The 20,935-nt window shown below is 52.2% G+C and overlaps 2 protein-coding genes across 4 annotated transcripts; both read right to left on the bottom strand.

Annotated features, from left to right (window-relative positions):
• Positions 1 to 1,620: 1,620 nt before the first annotated feature.
• Chrnd (cholinergic receptor nicotinic delta subunit) lies at positions 1,621 to 10,731 on the bottom strand. Of its 3 annotated transcripts, none has more exons than XM_021166022.1 (12): positions 10,664 to 10,731; positions 10,278 to 10,432; positions 9,842 to 9,886; positions 9,083 to 9,192; positions 8,762 to 8,917; positions 8,445 to 8,554; positions 6,414 to 6,614; positions 5,809 to 5,920; positions 5,608 to 5,722; positions 3,905 to 4,109; positions 3,699 to 3,817; positions 1,621 to 2,816 (listed from the first exon to the last, which is right to left on the bottom strand). In XM_021166022.1, exons 1-12 carry the CDS (start codon positions 10,713 to 10,715, stop codon positions 2,634 to 2,636), a joined length of 1,563 nt encoding a protein of 520 aa, XP_021021681.1. In that variant the 5' UTR covers positions 10,716 to 10,731; the 3' UTR covers positions 1,621 to 2,633. The 3 variants fall into 3 exon arrangements, with proteins under 3 accessions (XP_021021681.1, XP_021021687.1, XP_021021696.1); XM_021166028.1 differs by having other exon boundaries at positions 2,624 to 2,816; positions 10,278 to 10,423; positions 10,664 to 10,725; XM_021166037.1 differs by lacking the exon at positions 9,842 to 9,886 and having other exon boundaries at positions 2,634 to 2,816; positions 10,278 to 10,423; positions 10,664 to 10,715.
• Positions 10,732 to 13,060: 2,329 nt separating this feature from the next.
• Positions 13,061 to 18,162, bottom strand: Prss56 (serine protease 56). Its single transcript, XM_021175535.1, has 13 exons — positions 17,881 to 18,162; positions 17,215 to 17,322; positions 16,818 to 16,871; positions 16,532 to 16,721; positions 16,044 to 16,143; positions 15,804 to 15,963; positions 15,436 to 15,578; positions 15,039 to 15,201; positions 14,718 to 14,897; positions 14,424 to 14,588; positions 14,264 to 14,326; positions 13,873 to 13,979; positions 13,061 to 13,521 (listed from the first exon to the last, which is right to left on the bottom strand). Exons 1-13 carry the CDS (start codon positions 17,981 to 17,983, stop codon positions 13,246 to 13,248), a joined length of 1,812 nt encoding a protein of 603 aa, XP_021031194.1. The 5' UTR covers positions 17,984 to 18,162; the 3' UTR covers positions 13,061 to 13,245.
• Between the last annotated feature and the right edge of the window lie 2,773 nt (positions 18,163 to 20,935).

Below are 20,935 nucleotides of genomic sequence, written 5' to 3'. Positions count from 1 at the left end.
CACAGTGAGAAATCACCCTTGGGGTACCCTAATGAAGTGGAAACTTAAGGGTTCTTTGGAAAGTCAGTTGTGTTCCGTGGTGTTTTGCTGGGGCAAACACATGAAGAAGTATTTTCCTGAAGTGGACATGGTTGAAAGGCTAAGGCAGACTCGTGAAGGAGCGTTTGGCTGAAGCAGACCCAGGTGAAAAAAATGTTCTGCTAAAGCAAACTGAAAGAACATGTGAGAAAGGATTCTTTGCTAACGGTGTGCATGTATTGGTCTGCCATACATTGTGCAGTTGAGCTGTATTTGTTAGGACTCCATAGAGAGAAATGCACAAAAAAAAAAAAAACCTTTCTGGTGGTGTACCTCAGCTTCTTGTTGCTTCTGTAGACTTGGGCTGATTGGCAGTGATGTTAGCTGAGACAGACACACGTGCTGAGGCAAGACCAGTGGAGGCCATGTGATGTTTGAAGGGTATAAATAGGACTTGATGGACAGTGATGGGTCTGAGCTTGGCTTGCTTATAGAGCTAGCTGTGCAACACTTGTGGGTCTCCTGTCTTTGCTGATCTTCGCTTCCCTGAGAGGCAGAGCAGAAAACTTCTCCTGGTCCCTTCTGCTGACTTGAGCCGGGGCTGATGCCTGACTGTCTCTGCTAGGTCACTGCTATTGCTAACCTGACTCTACCGAACTGGACTGCTGGTGTATTGGTGAAGTGTTTATCAGTGGATCGAGCTGCCACTGCTGACCTGTGAACTGAACTGCCAATTTTTGGACAACACAGATGGGAGTTGCTCCAAAGAACTTTTCTAAACAGGTCCACTCCCTGCCCCCCACCCCTCCACCCCACTGTCTCCTTTCTTTCTCACTACCTCTGGTGGGTTGTGGGCTACAAGGGAGTTTAAAGTGTTTAAGAACCATCATTAAAAATAGGATTTGAGGGCTGGAGAGATGGTTGAGTGGTTAAGAGCACTGACTGCTCTTTCAAAGGTCCTGAGTTCAATTCCTAGCTACCACATGGTGGCTCACAACCATCTGTAATGGGATCTGACACCCTCTTCTGGTGTGTCTGAAGACAGCTACAGTATACTCACATACATAAAATAAATCTTTACAAAAAAATAGGATTTGAGAAAAATTAGAGTTACACCCTAAGTTTCTAGAACACAGAGGTCTTAGCCCCAGTGAACAAATTCAATGTTAGCAACAACCTGTGAGCAGCCTCACTGTGTGCATAAGAGACTGAAGCTAAGGGCTGGGGTGCAGCTAACTGATGGGAAGGCTTTTGTCACATGCACGACCCTGTGGATTCCACTCTTGGGGTCAAAATAGACTACAATAGGAGCGATGGGTCTCTCAAGATCATATGATGAATAAAGCAAATTACCACAAACTCTCTGCTTCCAAATGCATTTATTATCCCCGACAGTTTCTGAGGGTCCTGAACAGCTCTCATCAAGAGGTCCTACCAGGGACCTTTCTAGTTTACCTGCCTGTGTGGCTCTTGATAGGTGGATCCTTCTACAGAGTCTCAGCAGTGTGGCTGACTGTGTGTGTGTGTGTGTGTGTGTGTGTGTGTGTGCAACCCAGGCTGGTCTCATCTGTTTGCTCCGGCTTCCTAAGTGCTGGGGTTATAGGTGTGCGCCATCACTCAGCAGGAGCTGCCATCTCAGAAGCTGTTCTTTGAAGGAGCATAGCATCATTTCTACCTCATTCTATTGGTTACTCTGAACTGCCAGGTACAGAGAGCAGGGACTGTCTCAAGACGTGATTTGAGAGGTGGGCTTTGCAGGCTACACTAAGACCTAGTCTCCTTGCTCCTGTGATTGATGGGACTCAGCTATGATAGTTCTGAATGTGCCTTCCTTTAGGATGGGGTTGAAGACCAGACTCAATAAGAACACTGGGTGCACATTTCAATTTGAGCTTCAGATGAACGACGGATAAGTCTTTATCACAAGTGTACCTCAAATATTGCTAGGCAACCCTGGTTTGGAGAGCCTGGGGTTAAGGAGGAAGGGACTCAGTGTGGGGGTCTGTTAGAGGGGCTGCTGGGTCCAGATGCTCTAGGATGTGAGAATACACACTGATGGGGCTTTTGATGCCAAGTGCCATCCTCCCACACCAGTCCCCCGCTTCTCAGAAGGACTCAGACAGAATGACCAAGGAATTGGGGGCTGACAGATGACAACCTGGACATCCCACCATCCTAGTAAACCTCCTTCCCTGGGGAATAGAGAGGAGTCACCCTCTCTGGGCCCCAGGTAGGTAAGGGAAGGAAGGCAAGGAAACAGCAATTTCAGAATTCTGACCTGCTCTGGGAGACAGCCAGGCAGAGGAGCAGCTCAGGCTGGGGGATCTCTCACAGGACAGTTCCCAGGAAGCCAGTCCCAAGGTCACCTCTCTGGCCCCCTGAGCAAGGCCCCTGCTTCTCCTCATAACCCTGGAGCCTCCCTCTCCACCACGTCCACTCTCAGCCCATCTCAAGTGTCTCCCTCCTTTATTTAGAAAGGAATTGCTTCCGGAAGGGAGCTCTCCCGACCATGGCCTCTGCCCAGCCACACAGCACCCGCTAGGCACAAGCCTAAGGGCAGGAACTACGTGCAGTTCTCAGACTGCTGTCTGCCTGACTGTCTACTCATGCCTGCTCTAGATGAAGCGCTTGTCCTGTTCGCTATAGGAGAAGGGGTCCCCAGGGAAAGGCTGGAGTGGGGGCTGGTTGTAGACACCCTGCAGGAAGATCCAGGCTGTGCCCACCACCATGACGGGTGTCACCACAAACAGGCAGAGACGGTCCACTGTGCGGGCCACCTGGTTCCAGTTGTCTTTCTCCTATAAGAAGGGTCAAGACACCATGGGGTAAGGGAAGTCTTCAGAATGCAGGCTAAGCTAGGGCCTGGAAATGGAGACACATAGGCTCGGTTCCTCTGTGTCTGTGGGGGCCACCTCAGGCTCATAACAGTAGGGTGGGGCAGGACAGAATGCCGTTACCCTTAGTAGGGACCCAAGCCACTCAGGGCTGCTTTGAGCCACATGTGAGCAGGAGGATACAATGGAGAACCGTTAAAAAGTTGCTTAAGAGTAGACAGCCCAGTATAGCTGTCTTTGAAAGGTCTGGTGCTGGGCTGGGAGTGTAGATCAGTGGTTAATGCTTTCCTAGCATACAGAGGCCCTGAGTTTAATCCCTAGCACTGCAAAAGTAACATAACAATAAAACAAATGTTATAAATAAATGTATAACCAAAATATAAAGTATATTTATATATACTATACCACATAAAATTAAAAAATATTTGTTACATATTATTTATTCATATTTTATAAAATAATATACTTACATATTATATATTCATTATATTGTATAATAATATAAGAATTGTATAATAAATATATAATATGCATAAATACCCGTTTATAAAAATAAATATAATAAATAGATGCTATCTGGAATATCTGAGCAGAAAGAACATGTATTTAAAATTTGTCCTGGTCATGTAAGGCTGTCTGTCTGTGTGTACCCCTGAGCTTGGTCCAGGGTGATGCTGTGGGATTTCATGAAGGAATTCTGCCTTCCTGGAGAATGTATGCCAAGGGTCACTTACCCACCATGCATCTCTTCATCTAAGTGGACATTTGTCTATGAGGGGAAGATAGACTCCACTTGATCCCTAGTCTATTTGAACATCTGATTCTATGGTGTCTCAGGTTGCTCACCTCATTGTAACTGTTTTGGTCCCTCATATGGTTGACGATGAAGTTTGCCCCATCCACAGCTGGCTTCATCTCATTGAAGAGCTCCTGTTGGACCTGCTCAGAGCTTGCTGGTGGCCTGCCTGTGGACACAGGCCAGGGGCAGGCATGATGCCTATCACTGCCCACCTCCCACACATGGGCCACGTTCCAAGGCTACCAGAACTCACGGGCTGTGGTGAGGCGCCGGGCCAGTCCATGCCGCTCTGATTGCTTCTCAAACATGAGGTCACTGCGGGACTTAAGTGAGAAATACTCCTCTGCTTTGCAGATGTATCCCAGAGAACTGCTTCTCCGGATGAGAGCCCTGGGGCCGGGGTCTTCCTCTGCTGGGCGGGACATGTGCAGGAGCTTGGGCAGAGTCTCCAGGAAGAACTTTAGCAGTCAGGGGGACACAAGACAGGCCATTTCACAAGTGTGGAGTCATCTTTACACATTCTGAGGACCCTGGTTGCCGCATAGAGCTCCCAGGCTGACCCCACTGTCTGTTTCCCAGACTCCCCACTGACTGGTGTAGAATGTTTTCAATGGTCCCTCATTACTTACAGCAACAGCAGAACTCGGTCACTGAAAATAAATCTTAAGAACAAAAGAAGCGCCGGGTGTGGTGGCGCACGTCTTTAATCCCAGCACTCAGGAGGCAGAGGCAGGCAGATTTCTGAGTTCGAGGCCAGCCTGGTCTACAAAGTGAGTTCCAGGACAGCCAGGGCTATACAGAGAAACCCTGTCTCGAAACATCCCCCCCCAAAGAACAAAAGAAGCTGAGAATAGGGGTACATGCCTTCAATCCCTGCATTCAGAAGGCCAAGGCAGGAGAATTAAGAGTTTGAACATATGCTTTATCACTGATACACACCTCAGCTTCCTTCTGCCCTGATTCTCCCTCCTCCTCCTCTTTCCCTCCCCCTTCCTTCCTTCTTCCTTCTTCCTCCCTCCCCCCCCTCCTTCCCTCCCTCCCTCCCTTCCTTCCTCCTGCCTGCCTGCCTGCCTGCCTGCCTGCCTGCCAGGGTCTCATGTATACTAGGATAGCCCAGAACTCACTATGTAACTGAGGATGACTTTGAACTTCTGATCCTCCCACTAGGATCAAGCAGGGTTCATACTCAGTATTGGGCCTTGTGCCTGCCTGCCTGCCTGCCAGGGTCTCATGTATACTAGGATAGCCCAGAACTCACTATGTAACTGAGGATGACTTTGAACTTCTGATCCTCCCACTAGGATCAAGCAGGGTTCATACTCAGTATTGGGCCTAGGCAAACACTGTACCAACTGAGCTATACACCCGTGCCCCCCCTCTGTTATGAGTTATATAGTAAGGCCCTGTCTCAAATGAATAAAAGCCCAAATGTTGGGCTCTCCTTTCAATTAAAGACAAAAACCATTAAGGAGCTATAGAGTCACCATCCAGAAGATGACTTATTCCAGAAGAACCTATTGTCCCACAATCTTAGAGCACAGATAGTCTTGTCCCAAACACCCTGTCCCCTGTGTCCTCACCTGCTTACTCTTAAATTTTGTTTTAATTTTAAAATGATAGTATTCATGTACACATGTATGTGGGCATATATGTGTGCAGGTATACACATGCCACAGTGCTCCTACAGGAGGTAGGGGACATCCTGCAGGAGTCGGTCCCCCACTTATACCACATGGGTCGTGGGGATCAAACTCAGGCAGTCAAGCTTGGTGGCAAATGCTCCAACTCACTGAGCTAGCTAACTAGTCCCTTATTATTATTATTATTATTATTATATTATTTTAAAGAGTTTAGTGGAGCTGAGAATCCTCACTCTGGGCAACAGGACCAGTGATTCTGAGATCACACCCATCCTCCCAGCCAGGACTTGGTTTCCATCTTTGGTCAAAAGCTCACCTTCTTGACTCCCTCGGACAGCACATGGGTGCTGGGCGTCCGGAAGTGGATATTGAGTACGATGACACAGATCACCACCACCATGGTGACCAGCACCATGCCGAAAAGCAGGAACCTGAGGGCACACACCATGCCTGGAGCTGGGGACTGAGGGCAGAGGCATGGGCAAGGCTGGCTGTGGGCAGGGCTGTATATACTCACTTGCCTACCAAGGGGATGGCCATGGATGTGGCCGGCAGCCTCTTGGAGATAAGCAGCAGGAAGACAGATTGGGCCAGGAGCACTGAGATGGCCACGGAGGTCTTCTCTCCGCCTAGAGAGGCAGACCTAGCTGGAAGCTCACACATGGAGTCTACAAGGTCCCCTCACAGCGGGCACTGCCACCAAGGTTCACAATGCCATGATACGTATCCTAGGGTATGGCATCCTGTGCCTAGCTTTACATCCTGGCTCCACAGCTAATTAGCTGGGTGATCTGGGCAAGTAGTCTGAGCTCAAACTCCCTGCCTTTCTCTCAAAACATTGCAAACATATCACTGGTTAAGTGATCAACACATACCCACTGACTGGGTATGTGTTCCCAGTCCCTGCCACTCAGAAAGCTCTCAGACATCCTGGTAGAATCTCAGCATGCAGTTCCTAACCCAAAGACCAGCTAGGCCTGCCTGCAATTCCTGCCTGAGTTCTTATTCACAATGGTCATTTCTCCCCTCACCATAAAGAGCAGGGGCAGGACTGGGAACACCCAAGCTAGGTGACCTTGGGAGAGGCTGCAAGGGAGCTGGGGAGTGGGGCATGAGACTCACAGTCGCCTGGCAGGTAGAAGACTAGGTTGATCATGAAGGAGATGAGCACGCAGGGTACCAGAATGTTGATGATGTAGAAGAGGGGCTTGCGGCGGATGATAAGGTAGAAGGTGACATCTTGGTGGTTGGTGCTGTCCACTGGGACACTGGGGTCCACATTGAGCTTGGCTGCCCGATGCACTATCTCCCACTCACCGTTCTCTGAGGAAGGTACAAGGACAGCTGAGGATCAAGCTGGAGAAGGGAAACCATGGGGCTAAGGAGCCTTGGGACAGCATGAGGGTCTGGGACTGAGCAAGGCAGGCTAGGGTGCTGTCTAAGGCAGCTGAGGCTTAGAGGAATTCTGGGTGCTATGGGGCCCATCTGTGGGGTCAGTCTGTGAGGAAGAAGGTTTTCTCTGACTTTTTCTGGAAGGCTCTTTTATTTATTTGTTTGCTTATTGTTTCTTTCTCTCCTTGGAAAAAGACAGAAGCTGAAGCCATACAGGGTTCAAATAAGGAGTATGTTTTGGCTTAAAAGCTATCACAAGGGGCTGGAGAAATGACTCAGCAGTTAAGAGCACTGGCTGCCCTTCCAGAAGTCTTGGGTTCAATTCCTAGCACCCATATAGTCACTCACAATCATGTGTAACTATAGTCCTACACATGAAGTCCCATGTCGTCCCTCTTCTGGTATGCAAGACATACATGCAGAAAAACACCCAGATACATAAAATAAATAGTAAATTTTAAAAAAGAAAGCTATAACAAATCAAAAGTAGATGGCATGACAATTAAAGAAGAGTTTTTAAAATCACTGTCTGGAGCCGATGAGATGCTCTGTGAGTCAGACAGTATCTGTCAATCCTGACGACCTGAGCTCAGTCTCCGGGAAGAAGAAAACTGACTGATGCAAGTTGTTCTCTGGGCACATATGCTATGTATTCATTCACACATGCACATACACACACACAGAGCAAATAAGATGTATTACTTTTTTCTTAAACTAAAACAAATGCTCTTGGTCCTTGAATTTGCAGTTCATGCTCATAGCACTATGTCAAAGACAGTCAGGGCTGTCTTTGAACTCATGATCTTCCTACTTCAGCCTCTGGAGTACTGGGATTACAGGTATGCACTACTACATTGATTTTTCTTTTTTTTTTTTTGTTAGGGGTGTGTGTGTGTGTGTGTGTGTGTGTAGTTCAGGGGATAACTTATAGGAGTTGACTTTCTCCTTCCACCATATGGGCTGTAGGAATTGAACGCGAGTTCAGCTTTAGCAGCAAGTACCTGTACCTGCTGAGCCATCTCACTAGCTCTGTTGTGTTAGTTTTTAAAACAGGGTCTTGATGTGTAGCCCTGGATGGCCTGAAACCCCCTGTGTAGTGTAGGCTGGCTTGAAAATTGAGGCAGTTCTTCCGTTTCTGCCTTCCAAGGGCTGAGGCTACAGGCATGCGTGTTACTATGCCATTTTGAGTTTGTCTTCTAAGTTAAAAACCAAAGCTCTAGTGATAGTTCTTAACTGTCGGTCCTTGGCCTAGATCTTCGAGAAAACATTAGATGAGTATAATACTCTTATCTAGGATATCCCAGCCCTGAAAACGGAAGACACGGGTTCTTCTTCTGGACAGGGTTGAGCAGAGAGCCCCACAGAGCTGAGCTAGTCACAGATGGGGTTGGTGATAGCATCTATCCATCCATCCATCCATCCATCCATGAAACCCCCAGCGACACCCCCAGTCTTTTCAGGCTTCAGAAGGCCTGATCCCAGCTCCATCAGCTACGTCGAGCCTCAGAGACCTTGCCATACTCACGAGTATCTGCTGCATGTGTGTTGGGTGGGGGGTGGTAGTGATGAAGGGGTCCCTGATTCCTTCTGCTTTGCTCTGAAATCTCTTTGGATCAGTAACTGTAGGTGTGTAGGCTCTGTCTGGGTGCCTATTCTTCCCTGTATGTGTGTCGGTGCCCCAAGTTGAGTGTGTGAGGTGCAAGTGAACTTCCACAGATGTCTGCGTCTTTGGGGGCCCATCCACCATGACTTCTGAGGTACCTGTGAAACCTTCGGGGTCAATGATGATCCACTCGATGGGGTAAGAGCGGTTGTTTTCCTCCTCCTGCTTCAGGCTAAGTGTGATCTCCTTGGCTGTATACTTGAGTGAACTGGAGAGAGCAGTGGTCGTAAGTCTCTGGACAGGGCTTCTGAGGGTAGGAGGTGGTAGCAGAGGGGGGAGGGCTAGTTGGGGAAGGCTATCATCTGAGGGGTTTCTGCTCAGCATGGGACCAAAGCCTCTGTCTGAGAGCATTTAGTTCACTGCTTCCAGTCCCTGGCTGGGTGCCCTGGCCTGAGAGACATTCAGGTGGACGAACCTGAATTTGAGGGAGCAGTTCTGCCAATCGAAAGGGAAGTAGGTGACCGAGATGGGGCAGGAGGAGCGGAAGATGGCGGGTGGCAGCCAGGTCACATAGCCCGAGTCATAGACAAGCACATTGCAGGCATAAGAAATCTGGAACGAGCCATCATTGCTGTGGGATGGAGACCATAATCACCGTGTGCCCTGGCTGGCCAGGAACCGGCAGGACCGCCGCAGGAGGCAGGAGAGGGCGGTGGGCAGGCAGGGCTGGAGGCGCAGGCTGGGGAGCATAAGGAAGGGAATGAGGCAGAGGGGGGCTGGGAGGGTTCCTCTCAACTTGTTCTCCAGTACAATCTCTGGTAGCCACACCATGTCAGGGGGCAGGCGCAGGACAGTGATGTTCCCGAAGTCGTTGGCATCCCACTGTAGACGGCTGTCTACCCATGCCTAGAGGTCCAAAAAGGATGTCAGAAGTGGGTTCGGCCACTAACCACCCTCCCAGCGGTCCCCACTTCCCCAGGGAAGTCTGAACAAAGCCTGAGAGTTGGGACAAAAGAAATTTGGAGGAGATGGATAAAGAACTAGACTCAGGCCCGTCACGGACAGTTGTGTAGGACATACATTACACCACTAAGGGGAACAATTTCCACACCAGACTGGCTTGTTTCTATGCCGTGAACCTCTATCAGTTCTGATATTTTGATTAGAAAAGTGACTTCCAATGCACACCAGGGGTGGTGTCTCTGTGCTTTAATCCCACCTTTAGTCCTAGGGCTTGGGAGGCAGATGCAAATGAATCTCTGTGAGTTCAAGGCCAGCATGGTCTACACCATAAGTTCTAGATCAGCCAGGGAAACAGGGCTAGAGAACCCCATCTCAAAACAACAACAAAGCAAATCGGGACACAGTGGCAATTTTAGCCCGGAGGAACCCCAGCCTTCTAGGACATGTCCTCTGAGCTAGCAGAGGCCTCAGTGGAAAAGGGCAGTTGGGTTCTCTGTAGTCAAGCTCCCCCAAAGCTGTGTCCACAGGAGCTTGTGGTCCCCAGCATAAGTGAGCACCAGGGGACCTGGAACCTTCGGCAGGGTGTCCTTACATGATCTATCCACACGTTGGTGGTGAGAGTCTCCTCCACTTCTTTCTGTAATCAAACAACAGGGTTGTAGCCAAAGTTTCCCATCCACCTTTCACCCAAACTCAGTCAGCAGAATCTGATCTGCCTGGTTTCCAGGGACCACGGCAGCTGGAAGGGCCAGGGCCTTCTAAAGCAACAGATCAAGGTGGATCAGCAGGCTATGGAAGCTAAGGGCAGAGGCTGCTGATGCGAGCCCCGGGGGAGCGCAGGGATAGCTTGACAGTGGGAGGCAGAGCTGATGGCTTTGGGTGGCTGAAGGCCTGTGGCACCACCCAGCACAGAGAATAGTCATGCATGTCTCCCAGAAGAGGAGCTAGCTGGTCAGGAGCCTTTGAGCAATTATCCCTTCTTGCCATCCTCTTCCCCAGCTCAGGCTATCCCACAAAGGTCTACTCACCAGGGAGATGAGGTTGGAGAGGGTGAGACTTAGGGCGACATCCACTTTGTCCTCCTTTCGAGCCACCGGCCGCAGGTCTTTGTCGTAGCCCTTCTCATTGAATAGGTGCTGGATCAGCCTTTGTTCCTCATTCAAGCCCCAACTGCCTGGGAGGGCTGGGGAGAGGGACAGGGTGCTGGTGTTTGGACCTAGGAAGGAGCCTTCCCTGTGCTCCTGCTGGGCAGCCCTGGGCCGGTCAGAGCAGAGGAAAGCCAGCTGCTCCCTGAGGGTGGGATGCCTAGGGTTAGAAAGGGCAGTGTGGGAGTGGGAATTAGGTATAATGTTAGGGAGGCAGTGGCCCAGGTGGGCATAGAAGGCCCCCAGGAAGGGGGTCATGTCATCCTTACCACACACAACAAGGGCAGCCAGCAGCCCCAGTGTGAGCACAGGCCCTGCCATCCCCCACCTCTGACTGACTGGGGTTTATGTCTTCCCTTCAGCCTGTTGGCTGTGGAATGAGGCAAGCAAGGGGACAGGTGCTGGTGGCTTAAGAAGAGGCCGGAAACGCAATCTGATACTTGAAAGCTGGTGATGAGGGGGTGGGGTTTGCCAGTTAGGGCAGGAGCCCAAGGGCAGAACAAAAAGATCCCGGGCAGGGATTGTCACAGATTGTTGGTAGGGTGGGGCCTGGTAGGGTAGGGTGGCAGAGGGTGGGGGGCGAATCGTGTGTGTGTGTGTGTGTGTGTGTGTGTGTGTGTGTGTGTGTACACGTGTCACAATTGCTTCTCTTTCTACAGAGGGTTCTGAGGTGAAGCCTCTTGTATAGCAGACAACTGTCACCTGTTGAGCCATCTTGCTACTGCTCCACCTGAACTTGTGTATTTTTTCCCGTCTTTAAAAATATTACATTTAAGCTGGGTGTGGCAGCGCACGCCTTTAGTCCCAGCACTTGGGAAGAGAGGAAGGATCTCTGTATTTCAAGGCCAGCCTGGTCTACAGAGTGAGTTCCAGGACAGCCAGGACGTTACACAGAGAAACCCTGTCTCCAAAAATACCAAAGATTTATAAATAAATAAATAAATAAATAAGTAAATAAATAAAATCCATCCATCCATCCATCCATCCATCCATCCATCCATCCATCCATCCACTCAGTGTGTGTCTGAGAAGTTTGTGGCAATGTGTGGAAGTCAGAGGAAGGAGTTAATTGAAGGAGTTAATTTTTTTTTCCTTTCATTATGTGGGTCCCGGGGATCAAACTCAGGTCACCACACGACTTGGCAGCAGGTACCTTTATTTGCTAAGCCACCGCACTGGCTTTTTCTTTCTTTAATTTGAACTGAAGTCCCCTCATCATTCCTGCATCTATGAGTAGCCAAAACCAAAGGGAAAGGAAGGGGGATCCACTGGGGCAAGGATGGTCGTTTCCACACAGAGTCAGGCTTGTCTGTTGTAATGACTGTGGCTAGAAGTCAGTGGTCGGGATAGATGGCACTAAGAGTATGCTTAAGAGAATACAACCCATCCTCAAAGGTGCCTGGGCACCATGATCTGCCTCTACCTAATAGGAATCAGAAAGCCAGAACCGTCAGGCATGGAGGGAGGAGGCCATCTAGATGTCGGGGAGACTAGCAATGGGGTGAAGGGATGCCCATAGGGTCTGACAAGAGAAGAGCCGACTGCAGCATGCACTGGCAAGTCTGAGCCTATTCTTTGTTCTAAGCAGAAGTTTGGAGGTGGCTTCATAAAGGCTTGCCCTCCAGGGAGAGGACAATACTGTCATCATTGTCTGCCAGGGTGCAGTGGTGGCTGAGCTCTTTGTACTTCATGCTGGACCTTGTCAGCTTCCTGATGGTGTCTTTGGAGCGGACATTGATCATTTTGCTCATATGTGAGGGTGTGGGGGGCTCTCTTAGAGACACAAGAGATGAACCTCAGGGCATCCTTCTTGCTGTCATTGGTCTCATAGGTTGCATCATTGAGGACAGAGTGGCATCCTGGTCTGGCAGGGGCTTGTCATAGGTTTGGGCCATGTCACCTGCTGAATCTTTCTGCTCTGCTCCAGGATGGTGTCTGGGTCCTCACTCAGGCAGAGAAGCACAGCTTCTCTCTTTGCTCCCTTTGGCATGGTTGACTTGCATACCAAATCACTTGCATGTCACCGATCACCTTGAGATAGCCATACCAGAAGCTACGGTTTTGAAAGGGAGAGGGGGACATGGAAAGCCACAGAAGGACTGAGGCTCTGGAGCTGCTGCTGCTGAAATTCGGCTGATCTCCTCCACCTTATTTTTCAAGACAGGGCCTCTTCGCTGAACCTGGGCCTCGCCTGGAGCAGCTAGAGTGGCCAGTGAACTCCCGAGATCTGTCTGCTCCCCACTGCCCTGCTCCTTAGCTAGGGCTGGGGTTTACAGGTGTACTCTGCCCCTGTGGCTTTTACCTGGGTTCTGAGGACTTGAACTCAGATCCATATGCATCAAGAACTTTACCCACTGAGCTATCTCTTCCAGGCCCTGGTTTCGTATCTTTGTGTGTGTGTGTGTGTGTGGGTGGGTGGGGGTAAGGGGTGCTCTTATTTTGTAGCTCAGGCTAGCCTAGAGCTCACTATGTAGCTCACATTAGCTTCAAACTCAGTGCAATCCTGCTTCAGTCTCCAGAATGCTAGCACCTCGAGCTCGAGCCACCACTTCTGGCTCCTCCCAGCTCCTTTGTGGTCTCTGTTAACTGTTCCTCGAGTTTGGCCCCTGCCCTACTCTCATCTAATGCCAGCCCCTTCCCATTCCAAGAAAGCTCCAGATTTTACGTAGAGTATAAATAACATTTATTAAAGCAGCCATGAGTGTCCAGTGACACATTTAGGAAGACGTGTGAGGTCCAGGATCCCCACTCTATCCACACATCCAAGATCAACTGGAATAGAGAGACTTTGTATGTCTCACACAACCGCTTTAGCCTCCAGGATAGTGTGACCATTACAGGGTTGCCTGGCTCAGGGAACAGGAGGCTGGAGTTGGCCCTGGCGCTCCTTTCCCAGCCTCTGTCCTTGATCAGCACCTATCCAGGGTGCCTGGGGCTCTCCTTCTGTCAGGGAAGCTGAGTGGAAGGCCTTCAGGGCCTGCACTAGTAGCCGGGGGAGACTATGAGCCAGTGTGGAAGGTTCCAAGCCCACTAGGCCACTGAAGACCACACGCTGGTCCCCCAAGCCGGCCCTCACCCAAGCTCTGAAGAGTCCTGTCAATGTCTTGGAGCCCAGATCTGCCAGCACCTGCAGAGGGAGGAGGTTAGGACCCAAAAAAAAAAAAAAACCACTCCTGAGGGTTTCTGACCTGAGGGTTGCTCTTGCCTCTTGGAGCTTTGGAAGCTACTTAGAGCCTTGTCCTGCCCCTTCCTCTCCGAGAAATCCATCTAGTTTCCAGATCAGGCGAACGCTCTAATGAGCCCTTCCACTCTTACCTCTCTACCTCTCATCTTCATAGCCACCTGTTATTCCAGCTCACCCCCACCCCCACTCCGCCCGGCAAAGGCTGGATCCCCCTGTCTCTTCCTTGTACTGAGCTCCAGTCAGGTCAGCTTTCACAGGCCACAGTGAAGGAGCCTGGGCAGCCTGGGGACCTACCTCATGAAAGTTCATGGCCAAGTGCTCAGCTGGGATCTGTAGGATCCAAGCATGCGCTCGCTGAATAGCCGCTAACTTCTGTTGCAGAGGCTCCAGCCCAGGGCAGCCTGCAAGAAGGGGAGATCCCCAGACAATGAGAGAACTGTGTGCTCTAGATGGGGAAACTGAGGCTGGCAGAGGTTTCGTGATCATGCAAGGCTGTGTGCCTCTGACACCAACAAGGACTTAGTGCCACATGTCTCCCTAAAAAGGAGTTTTCCTGGAAGAGAGGGAGTGAGCGCCGGGTTTTCTCTGTTATCATTTGGAATTTTCTAGCAGACAATCCCAGCTTCTCTCTAGAAACAGCCTCTTGGCCGCTCCTCTCCAGCAGGCCGGTAGGGGGCGACATTACCCTTCGTTTCCGGGCGCCTCTCCGGCTTTGGCTTCTGGAACCAGGTTCCTGCAATTCGCGATCCTGGAGGAGACCACGGGAAGTTAGTGGGCACGCCTCGGAGAGGTTACATGACTCCGAGACTCTGGGGCCTAGGCCTGGTTGGGAGCACTCAGGATACCTGAGTATAACCGCTGTTCTCGGGCGTTGTGACTGGGAAGCTCCTGGAGCGACGGAGCGGAGCGAGCGGGCGCGGAGACTCCACGCCGCAATCCTGGCCGGGGGCCGAGCAGCTCCTGCGCGCCCCGCAGCAGATCGAGCAGTGTGTGCGCCAGTGACCGTAGCTCTGCGAGTGGTTTAGAGGTGTAAGCGGCCCACCGGATGGTGGGGCCCGCACCCCATCTCCCACCCCCACCCTCCAACCTCCCACCCCTACTCCTCCTCCCCCACCCTGGCAGGGGTGAACAGGACTGACCGCACCGTCGCCTGCGCTGCCGACACTGTTGGAGAGCTAGGCGTGCACAGGAGCTCTCGGACCCTAGGCACTGGCGCGCATAGAAGGCACAGAGGCCCGGGGCGTCCGTGAATGGCTCCTCTTCCCGAGCGTTCCAATTTAGAAGTTCTCTGCAGCTAGGCTCGCGAGTGGAGGGGCCCGCTGCAAGCAGATGCCAGAGCACCCCTTGTATGTGGGTCTACAAGTCACCCATCCGCAGCTCCTCCACAGAGACCCGAGTAGCGGGATGGAAACCGGCTTGCCCATACCTATCTGAGGTACCATTAGCTGGGGGTTGCTCACCGCTCATCTGCTCCTGCAGCCAGTCTTTGAACACGGTCACACGGGTGTAGACCCCAGGCTTCCCTGGTTCCCCACAGCCATCTCCCCAAGAAGTGACTCCAAAGAGGACCTCTCTGGGGCGCGGGCCGGGCTCGGAACAGGTTAAAGGGCCCCCGGAGTCACCCTAAGGGACCAGAGCCAACAGAGAGCAATGCATTCACAATCGATCGAATTATACCTGCCTAGTACCTGGTAGGGAAGGCTTGGCTCTGGCTGCGTCTGTGATTACTACTTGTTTCCATTTTATTTAGGAAGATTTAGCGGTATGTAGGAGCTTTCAGCTAGACCCAGAGAGAACAGGGTTATCTTGCCAAGGGGAGAGACGCATCCAGGGCCCCCTGTCAGTTTTAGCTCATACCTGGCATGAGTCGATGCCCCCTGCCAGGTAACCAGCGCAGAGCATAGTGCTGGGCCGCAGCCCAGGCCCCAGGACCTTTTGACATGTGTCTGCACTGAGCAGCGGAACGCGGGCCTCCCTCACCGCCTCAGACTCAGGTCCGTCTACAGGAAAAGAATGTAAGGGGTCTGGGTTTGGAAGGCAGAGGCTGCGCCTCGAGATCCCCTCTCACTTGCCCTCTTTGATTCCTCGTGGTTTATGCGATGGAGCATCATTCTAGCCTCTCCAAACCCCACCTCTTCAGCTTACTTCCACTACCCCTAGCCCCGCCCCCATTGGTTCTTTACTACCCCTTGCAGCTAGCTTCTCCAGGCCCTAAATGGCAATACCTTCGAAGAGAGCCCCCCAGCCTGCAATGGCGCAGGGGGTGCCGGCAGGAGGCTCCCGAGAACCCTGGGGTAGGCAAATGGGGCGCGCAGGCCCCTCTGGGCTCACAGGCGTCCACAGCTGTACCAAGGCCAGGTCATTGTGAAAAGTCTGCGGGTCAAACTAGAGAGCAGGTGGCGTTTCAAGGTCAAGGAAGAGGGATGCTGCTCTCAGCTCTGAGGACGCAGGGCGTGTCTTCTCACCTTAGGGTGAGGCAAGATGCGGTTCACCTGCACTTCTTCCGCTTGCTCCCCCTGAGGCCCCTCGGCGAGCATCACAGTCCACAGAAGCTCATTCGAGGCACTGCAGCGCAAGTAGTGGGTGACACCCATCAGGGACAGAGGGTGGTGTGAAGCCCCATCAGAGGCCCAGACCTTCATGCACCCACACCACCCAGTGAGCCTGTAAGTGTGGCTGTTGTGACCCTAGGGGCAGAGAGGGAGACCCGGGAAGGCGCAGATTCCCTGCAGTGGGAAAATTCAGTGTGATGTTCTCCTACCCTGGGATCTCCCACCCCTACCCCTACCCCCACCCCCACCCGCAACCGGCATTTTAAGGCCCGAGGTTGGGAGCTAGCTTCCGCTAGGGGGCAGCAGAGACCTGCTCTGCTCTGCTTTGGCCCATGGGTGCTTAGATTCCCATCGGATTGGGTAGCCCTGCGGAGCAGGTGCCTGGGATCTCGACGACGTACCCGGCGAAGCAGTGTGCAGCCGTGAGCACCCAGGATGCTGCTACCAGGACACCCCCGCACAGAGGCAACCCTCCAAGTTGCAGCCTCACTAGCCAAGGCCAAGCCCCCGATGGAGCCGTGCTGCCACCGACTATGCGGCCGTGAGCCCCGGTTGTGTTGGCAACGCCTTGGTGTCTTTCTCCACATGGTCCTAGAATGGCAGAAACGGCGTCACGAAGGAAAAGTTTTAGTTATCTTCACGTTGAGGCCCATCTCGCTTTCAGCCCTTGGAGTCTTTTAGTCTCACCTGGTTCCGGTGGGTCCTGGAGGAGCGGGGCTTGAGGTCTAGGGCGTCCAGGTCCTGCTGAGAAACAATCCTTTGAGCCTCTCTGCGCCCTCTTGCGGATCTTTCACTTTGTGGGGGGCCTGGGCCTCATCTTTCAACCACTCTCCACTTGGCCCACCTTCTAGCACATGGAGCTATTTGAGCAGCCATGAACTGTGACCACCTGAGCCCACACTCTCCCCTCCTCCCTGCTGTGTCTCAAGTTTGGCATACCCCTTCCACTTGGACCTTCAAAAAGAGTCTGACCCCAAGGACGATGGAACCTAAAAATAAGGGCTGGACATGGACAAAAGAAGGAGTCCCCTGTTAACAATGTGAGTCTGCTGGGGTGTGGGTGGTGTAGCACTTCTGGTACAACCTTGGCATTCATGTAGTCTGTGCTGGATCTCCATCAACACGCGCTTTATGGCCCACTGGGCACTCCTCTGGGCAGCATGCAATGCCTGAGTCCCCTGGGCAGATAAAACTGGGAGGGGGGAGGGGACATGGGGACACAAAGTCACATTCCCTTGGCAGAGAGCCCCACTCAGTCTAAGTCTTCCTGAACCCTGTCTGGGGAGTCCCAGAGACGCGTGGTGAACTCCTGGACTACCAGGGATGTAGAGATGGGGAGAGAAGTCAGGGCTTGAGGGTCAGCCCTCAGGGCAGATGGTGCTACGACTGGGAAGGAATCTCTGAAAAACTCCTTTCTAAAAGATTTCAGAGGAAAACCACTGCCCACCAACATCCAGGGAATGTGGTTAAGGTATCCATCTTTGGGCCCGAAGCATGCTGCCCCGACTTCTAACACTGTTATCTCTGGAACCCCTTGGGCAGCGTTGCTGTCTCTGCTTCCTGGGTGAGGCCGTCTGCCCTCCCTTCCTATATCCCAGTTCCAGGCTCCTCCTCCCAGCAGAAGGTGGGCAGAAAGACCACAGGTCCTTCTAAGTGTGAGAGACAAGCGCATTTCCCTTGTCCTCCCTTGACCTCACTTTCTCTATGCCCCTCCCACCTCCCGTGGTTCCCTCGGACCAGCTGGGCTCACCTTGCAGGGCGCCAGGGGACAGGCGCGTGTACAGTGGATGCCCATGCGCAGTTTGGAAGTCTGGGGACAGTAGCAGCAGCAGCAGCAACATAGCCAGCGGCATGGTGACCTGGGGCCAAGGCGGGAGACCCTGTCCTCTTTCTTCCTGGACTCTACCCTCTCCTGTGATTCTTCCTGCCCACAGACTTTGTGTCCCTCAAACCATCTGGTCCCGTTCTCTTACACTAAACTACTCACTTCTAATGGTCCGCACCTCACCTGGCCCTCATCTCCTGGGAGCCCTCAGGGAAATGATGCCCTGGAGCTATATAGAGGACAGAGAGGGGTGTGTGCATGGGAGGGCAGCCAGGATTGGGGGAGGGAATGAGGTAGTGGGCTGGACCCTCACCTTTGAAGTCTCATCGTCCCACGCTGCGTCTCCCCACTTCTGTGAAAGCGGCCCTTGTTCCTGAGGTTGCTTCAAAGGGGCTGAGATGGGGCTGGAGAACTGACCGTTGGGCTGGGGGCCAGGCAGAGGGAGACTGGTGGGCAGGGGCTGGGAGGGGGGATCCCCATTTGTTTCTGCCACCCTGGGGAGTCCACTGCTCTGCTGGGACAGGCACTTTTGGAGGGAGGAGAGCTAGGGATAGGGGTGGGTGTCCTGGGCAGTCTCACCCCCTAAGCAAGCCATTGAACTTCCAGCCCCTCTGCCCCTAATTGCTTGGCAGTGTCCCTCCTCCGTGTGGCCCTTTCTAAAGATGATCAAAGCATTCTAATTTGCGCCATAATTGCTGCACTGGGGTAGCGGGGTGGAAAGAGGCAAAAGCAAGCGGGAGATGAAAGGCCCCACTGTGGCCCAGTTTGGGGAGCGCAGGACCCAGCAGCCTGAGTCTCTCCCAGACCCCTGTCCCTGCCCACTCAGTGTGTCCAGCTTTGTTTTCAGTTGCTGTGACCCTGATCTGGCAGGAGGGACTCTTGAGAGAAGGGTCATAAATAGGCAACTGTCCTGATATCCAGTCACCACCTGGGGTAGGGCCGGGCCTTAGGGTACAAACAAAACAAAACTACCCTTGGCACCTTGATTTGTGCTGGCAGCAGGGACACGCTGGTTAAGGACTTAAGTACAGGAATTGGGACACACGGTGGCTAAGGGCTGTGTTCTCTTCAAAGGGACTGCTTATCACAGTACATAGCCCATCTCCCACCACCAGGAAGGTGGAGAGAACGGTAGGTAGGTATAGATTGTTGTGTCGATTCAATGACACCAGGGATTGGAGTTATCTCTGCATATCCTAAGTAAATCCTATGTGCTCACCAAGTTTCTAACAGAGACGTATGGCTCCTGTATGCCTGCTGAAACCTGACCAGGCCAGAGTGGCCAGCGTAGAACTGTCTGTCCTCACTCTGCCTTCTCGGCATGTGTCAGGCTTTGAGTCCAGTCTGATGGCAGGAAGACTCTTCTCTCACCCGCACAGCAAAGGGCAGGGCATGGAAAAGCACACTGTTTCAGATCTGGCTCCTACAAGTTGAGAAGACCCCCACTCCACCCCACCTCACCCCATCCTTGTCTCAACTCCTGGGATCCTACAAGTTATTGGGAGCATGTGGAATCTCTTCCTTTGGCCGGCCTCAGAGCAATCTTTCTTTTCCCCCAGGATCGGATTCTTGGGCAATTTTAATTCCCAGGGGTAAGGTGGTATTTTTGTTTAAGAGTCTCAGTGGAGCCTAATGGAGGGCCATAGCTCTTCCTCACCCCTCCCAAAGGCAGAGACAAGCCCTTAGGCTCTGAACTTCCACTTTGCAAGGAGGAAGAGAGAGGGGGCTATGTGGCAGGCAACCTTGGGGGTTTCTTCAATATATCTAGAAAGCCTTAGTGGGTTCTCAGGAGGTATCTGTGAGATTAGATGAGGAAGAAGGGTTGGGGGTGGGGAACAGGTATGGGAGGGATGGGAGGAGTGAAAGGGGACACAATGCCTCCCTCCCCCAGAATCCAATGATGTAGCCTCTTTATAGGTATGCTCTGGACAGGATGTGTGTGTGTGTGTGTGTGTGTGTGTGTGTGTGTGTGTGTGCGTGCGCGCGCGCGCGCACGTTCCCCTCCCTCTCTCCCTCCTTTAGGCCTCCACATAGTCACAGAGGGTCACTGTGACTATGCTCACTGCACCACAGCCTCCTCACTGTGAAGTGTTTCATGCATTTGATCCTGGCTCAGTCAAGAGCCATCTACCTTCTACTTAAACTTAAATCAGCAGAGGCAGGATGATTCTGGTGAGTTTGGGGCCAACCTGGTCTACACAGTGAGTTTGGGGCCAACCTGGTCTACACAATGAGTTTCAAGCCAGCCAGGAAATACACAGTGACAAAGAGACAAGTGACATGTCCCTTGATCTCCATGCTCTTTTAGGAGAAGGAGCAGAAGAGGAACAGGAGGGTGAATTGGCTTAAGAAACCCCCAGGCTGTCTTTGAGGACAGCATCTCTGCATCAGCATCAGCCGGCCCAATGGGCACAGGGGTGGCTGTGAGCTGATGTTTGATGCAATGGAATTTGAGAGGAGCCTGACATCAGAGCCTCTGTGGGATGAGAGGCCATTCAGCTGTGACTCAGACAGGCCCGTGAGGCTGACTGTACTCCTGAGTGAGCTTTCGTGAGTCACTTCCTGTTGGAGCCCAAATCATCCCCCCAAAAAGATATGCTGGAGTTTCAACCCCCTTACCTCAGAATGTGACCTGATTTGGGCTATGCAACAATAAAGAAGTTTGGGTGCTCAGTCCAACGTGACATAGAGACAGAGGCCAGAGGATGCAGGAAGTGAAGGGATGCAGATTCCAGAAAGGCAAGACTTCCAGAAACACAGGGGGGAAGGAGAAAAGTGGGGGACAGGGGCTCTCCTGAGTCCCTGCTCTCGGAAATGTGGCTGAGGGTCTGTTTTAAGCACCCAGTAGGTGCTATGTGGCACCAGACTCTCAAGGATGGATGTGTAGTCATCTGGGAGGATGGCTCTGTTAGGAAGGTTAACAGAGTTGATACAATGCAGTCTTCCTGCAAGGGGATGGTGGGGTCATTGCTCTGGGTCT

This window comes from Mus caroli, chromosome 1 (assembly GCF_900094665.2).
Source record: "Mus caroli chromosome 1, CAROLI_EIJ_v1.1, whole genome shotgun sequence".
Lineage (NCBI taxonomy): Eukaryota > Metazoa > Chordata > Mammalia > Rodentia > Muridae > Mus > Mus caroli.
This window is presented reverse-complemented; position numbering and strand designations above follow the sequence as displayed.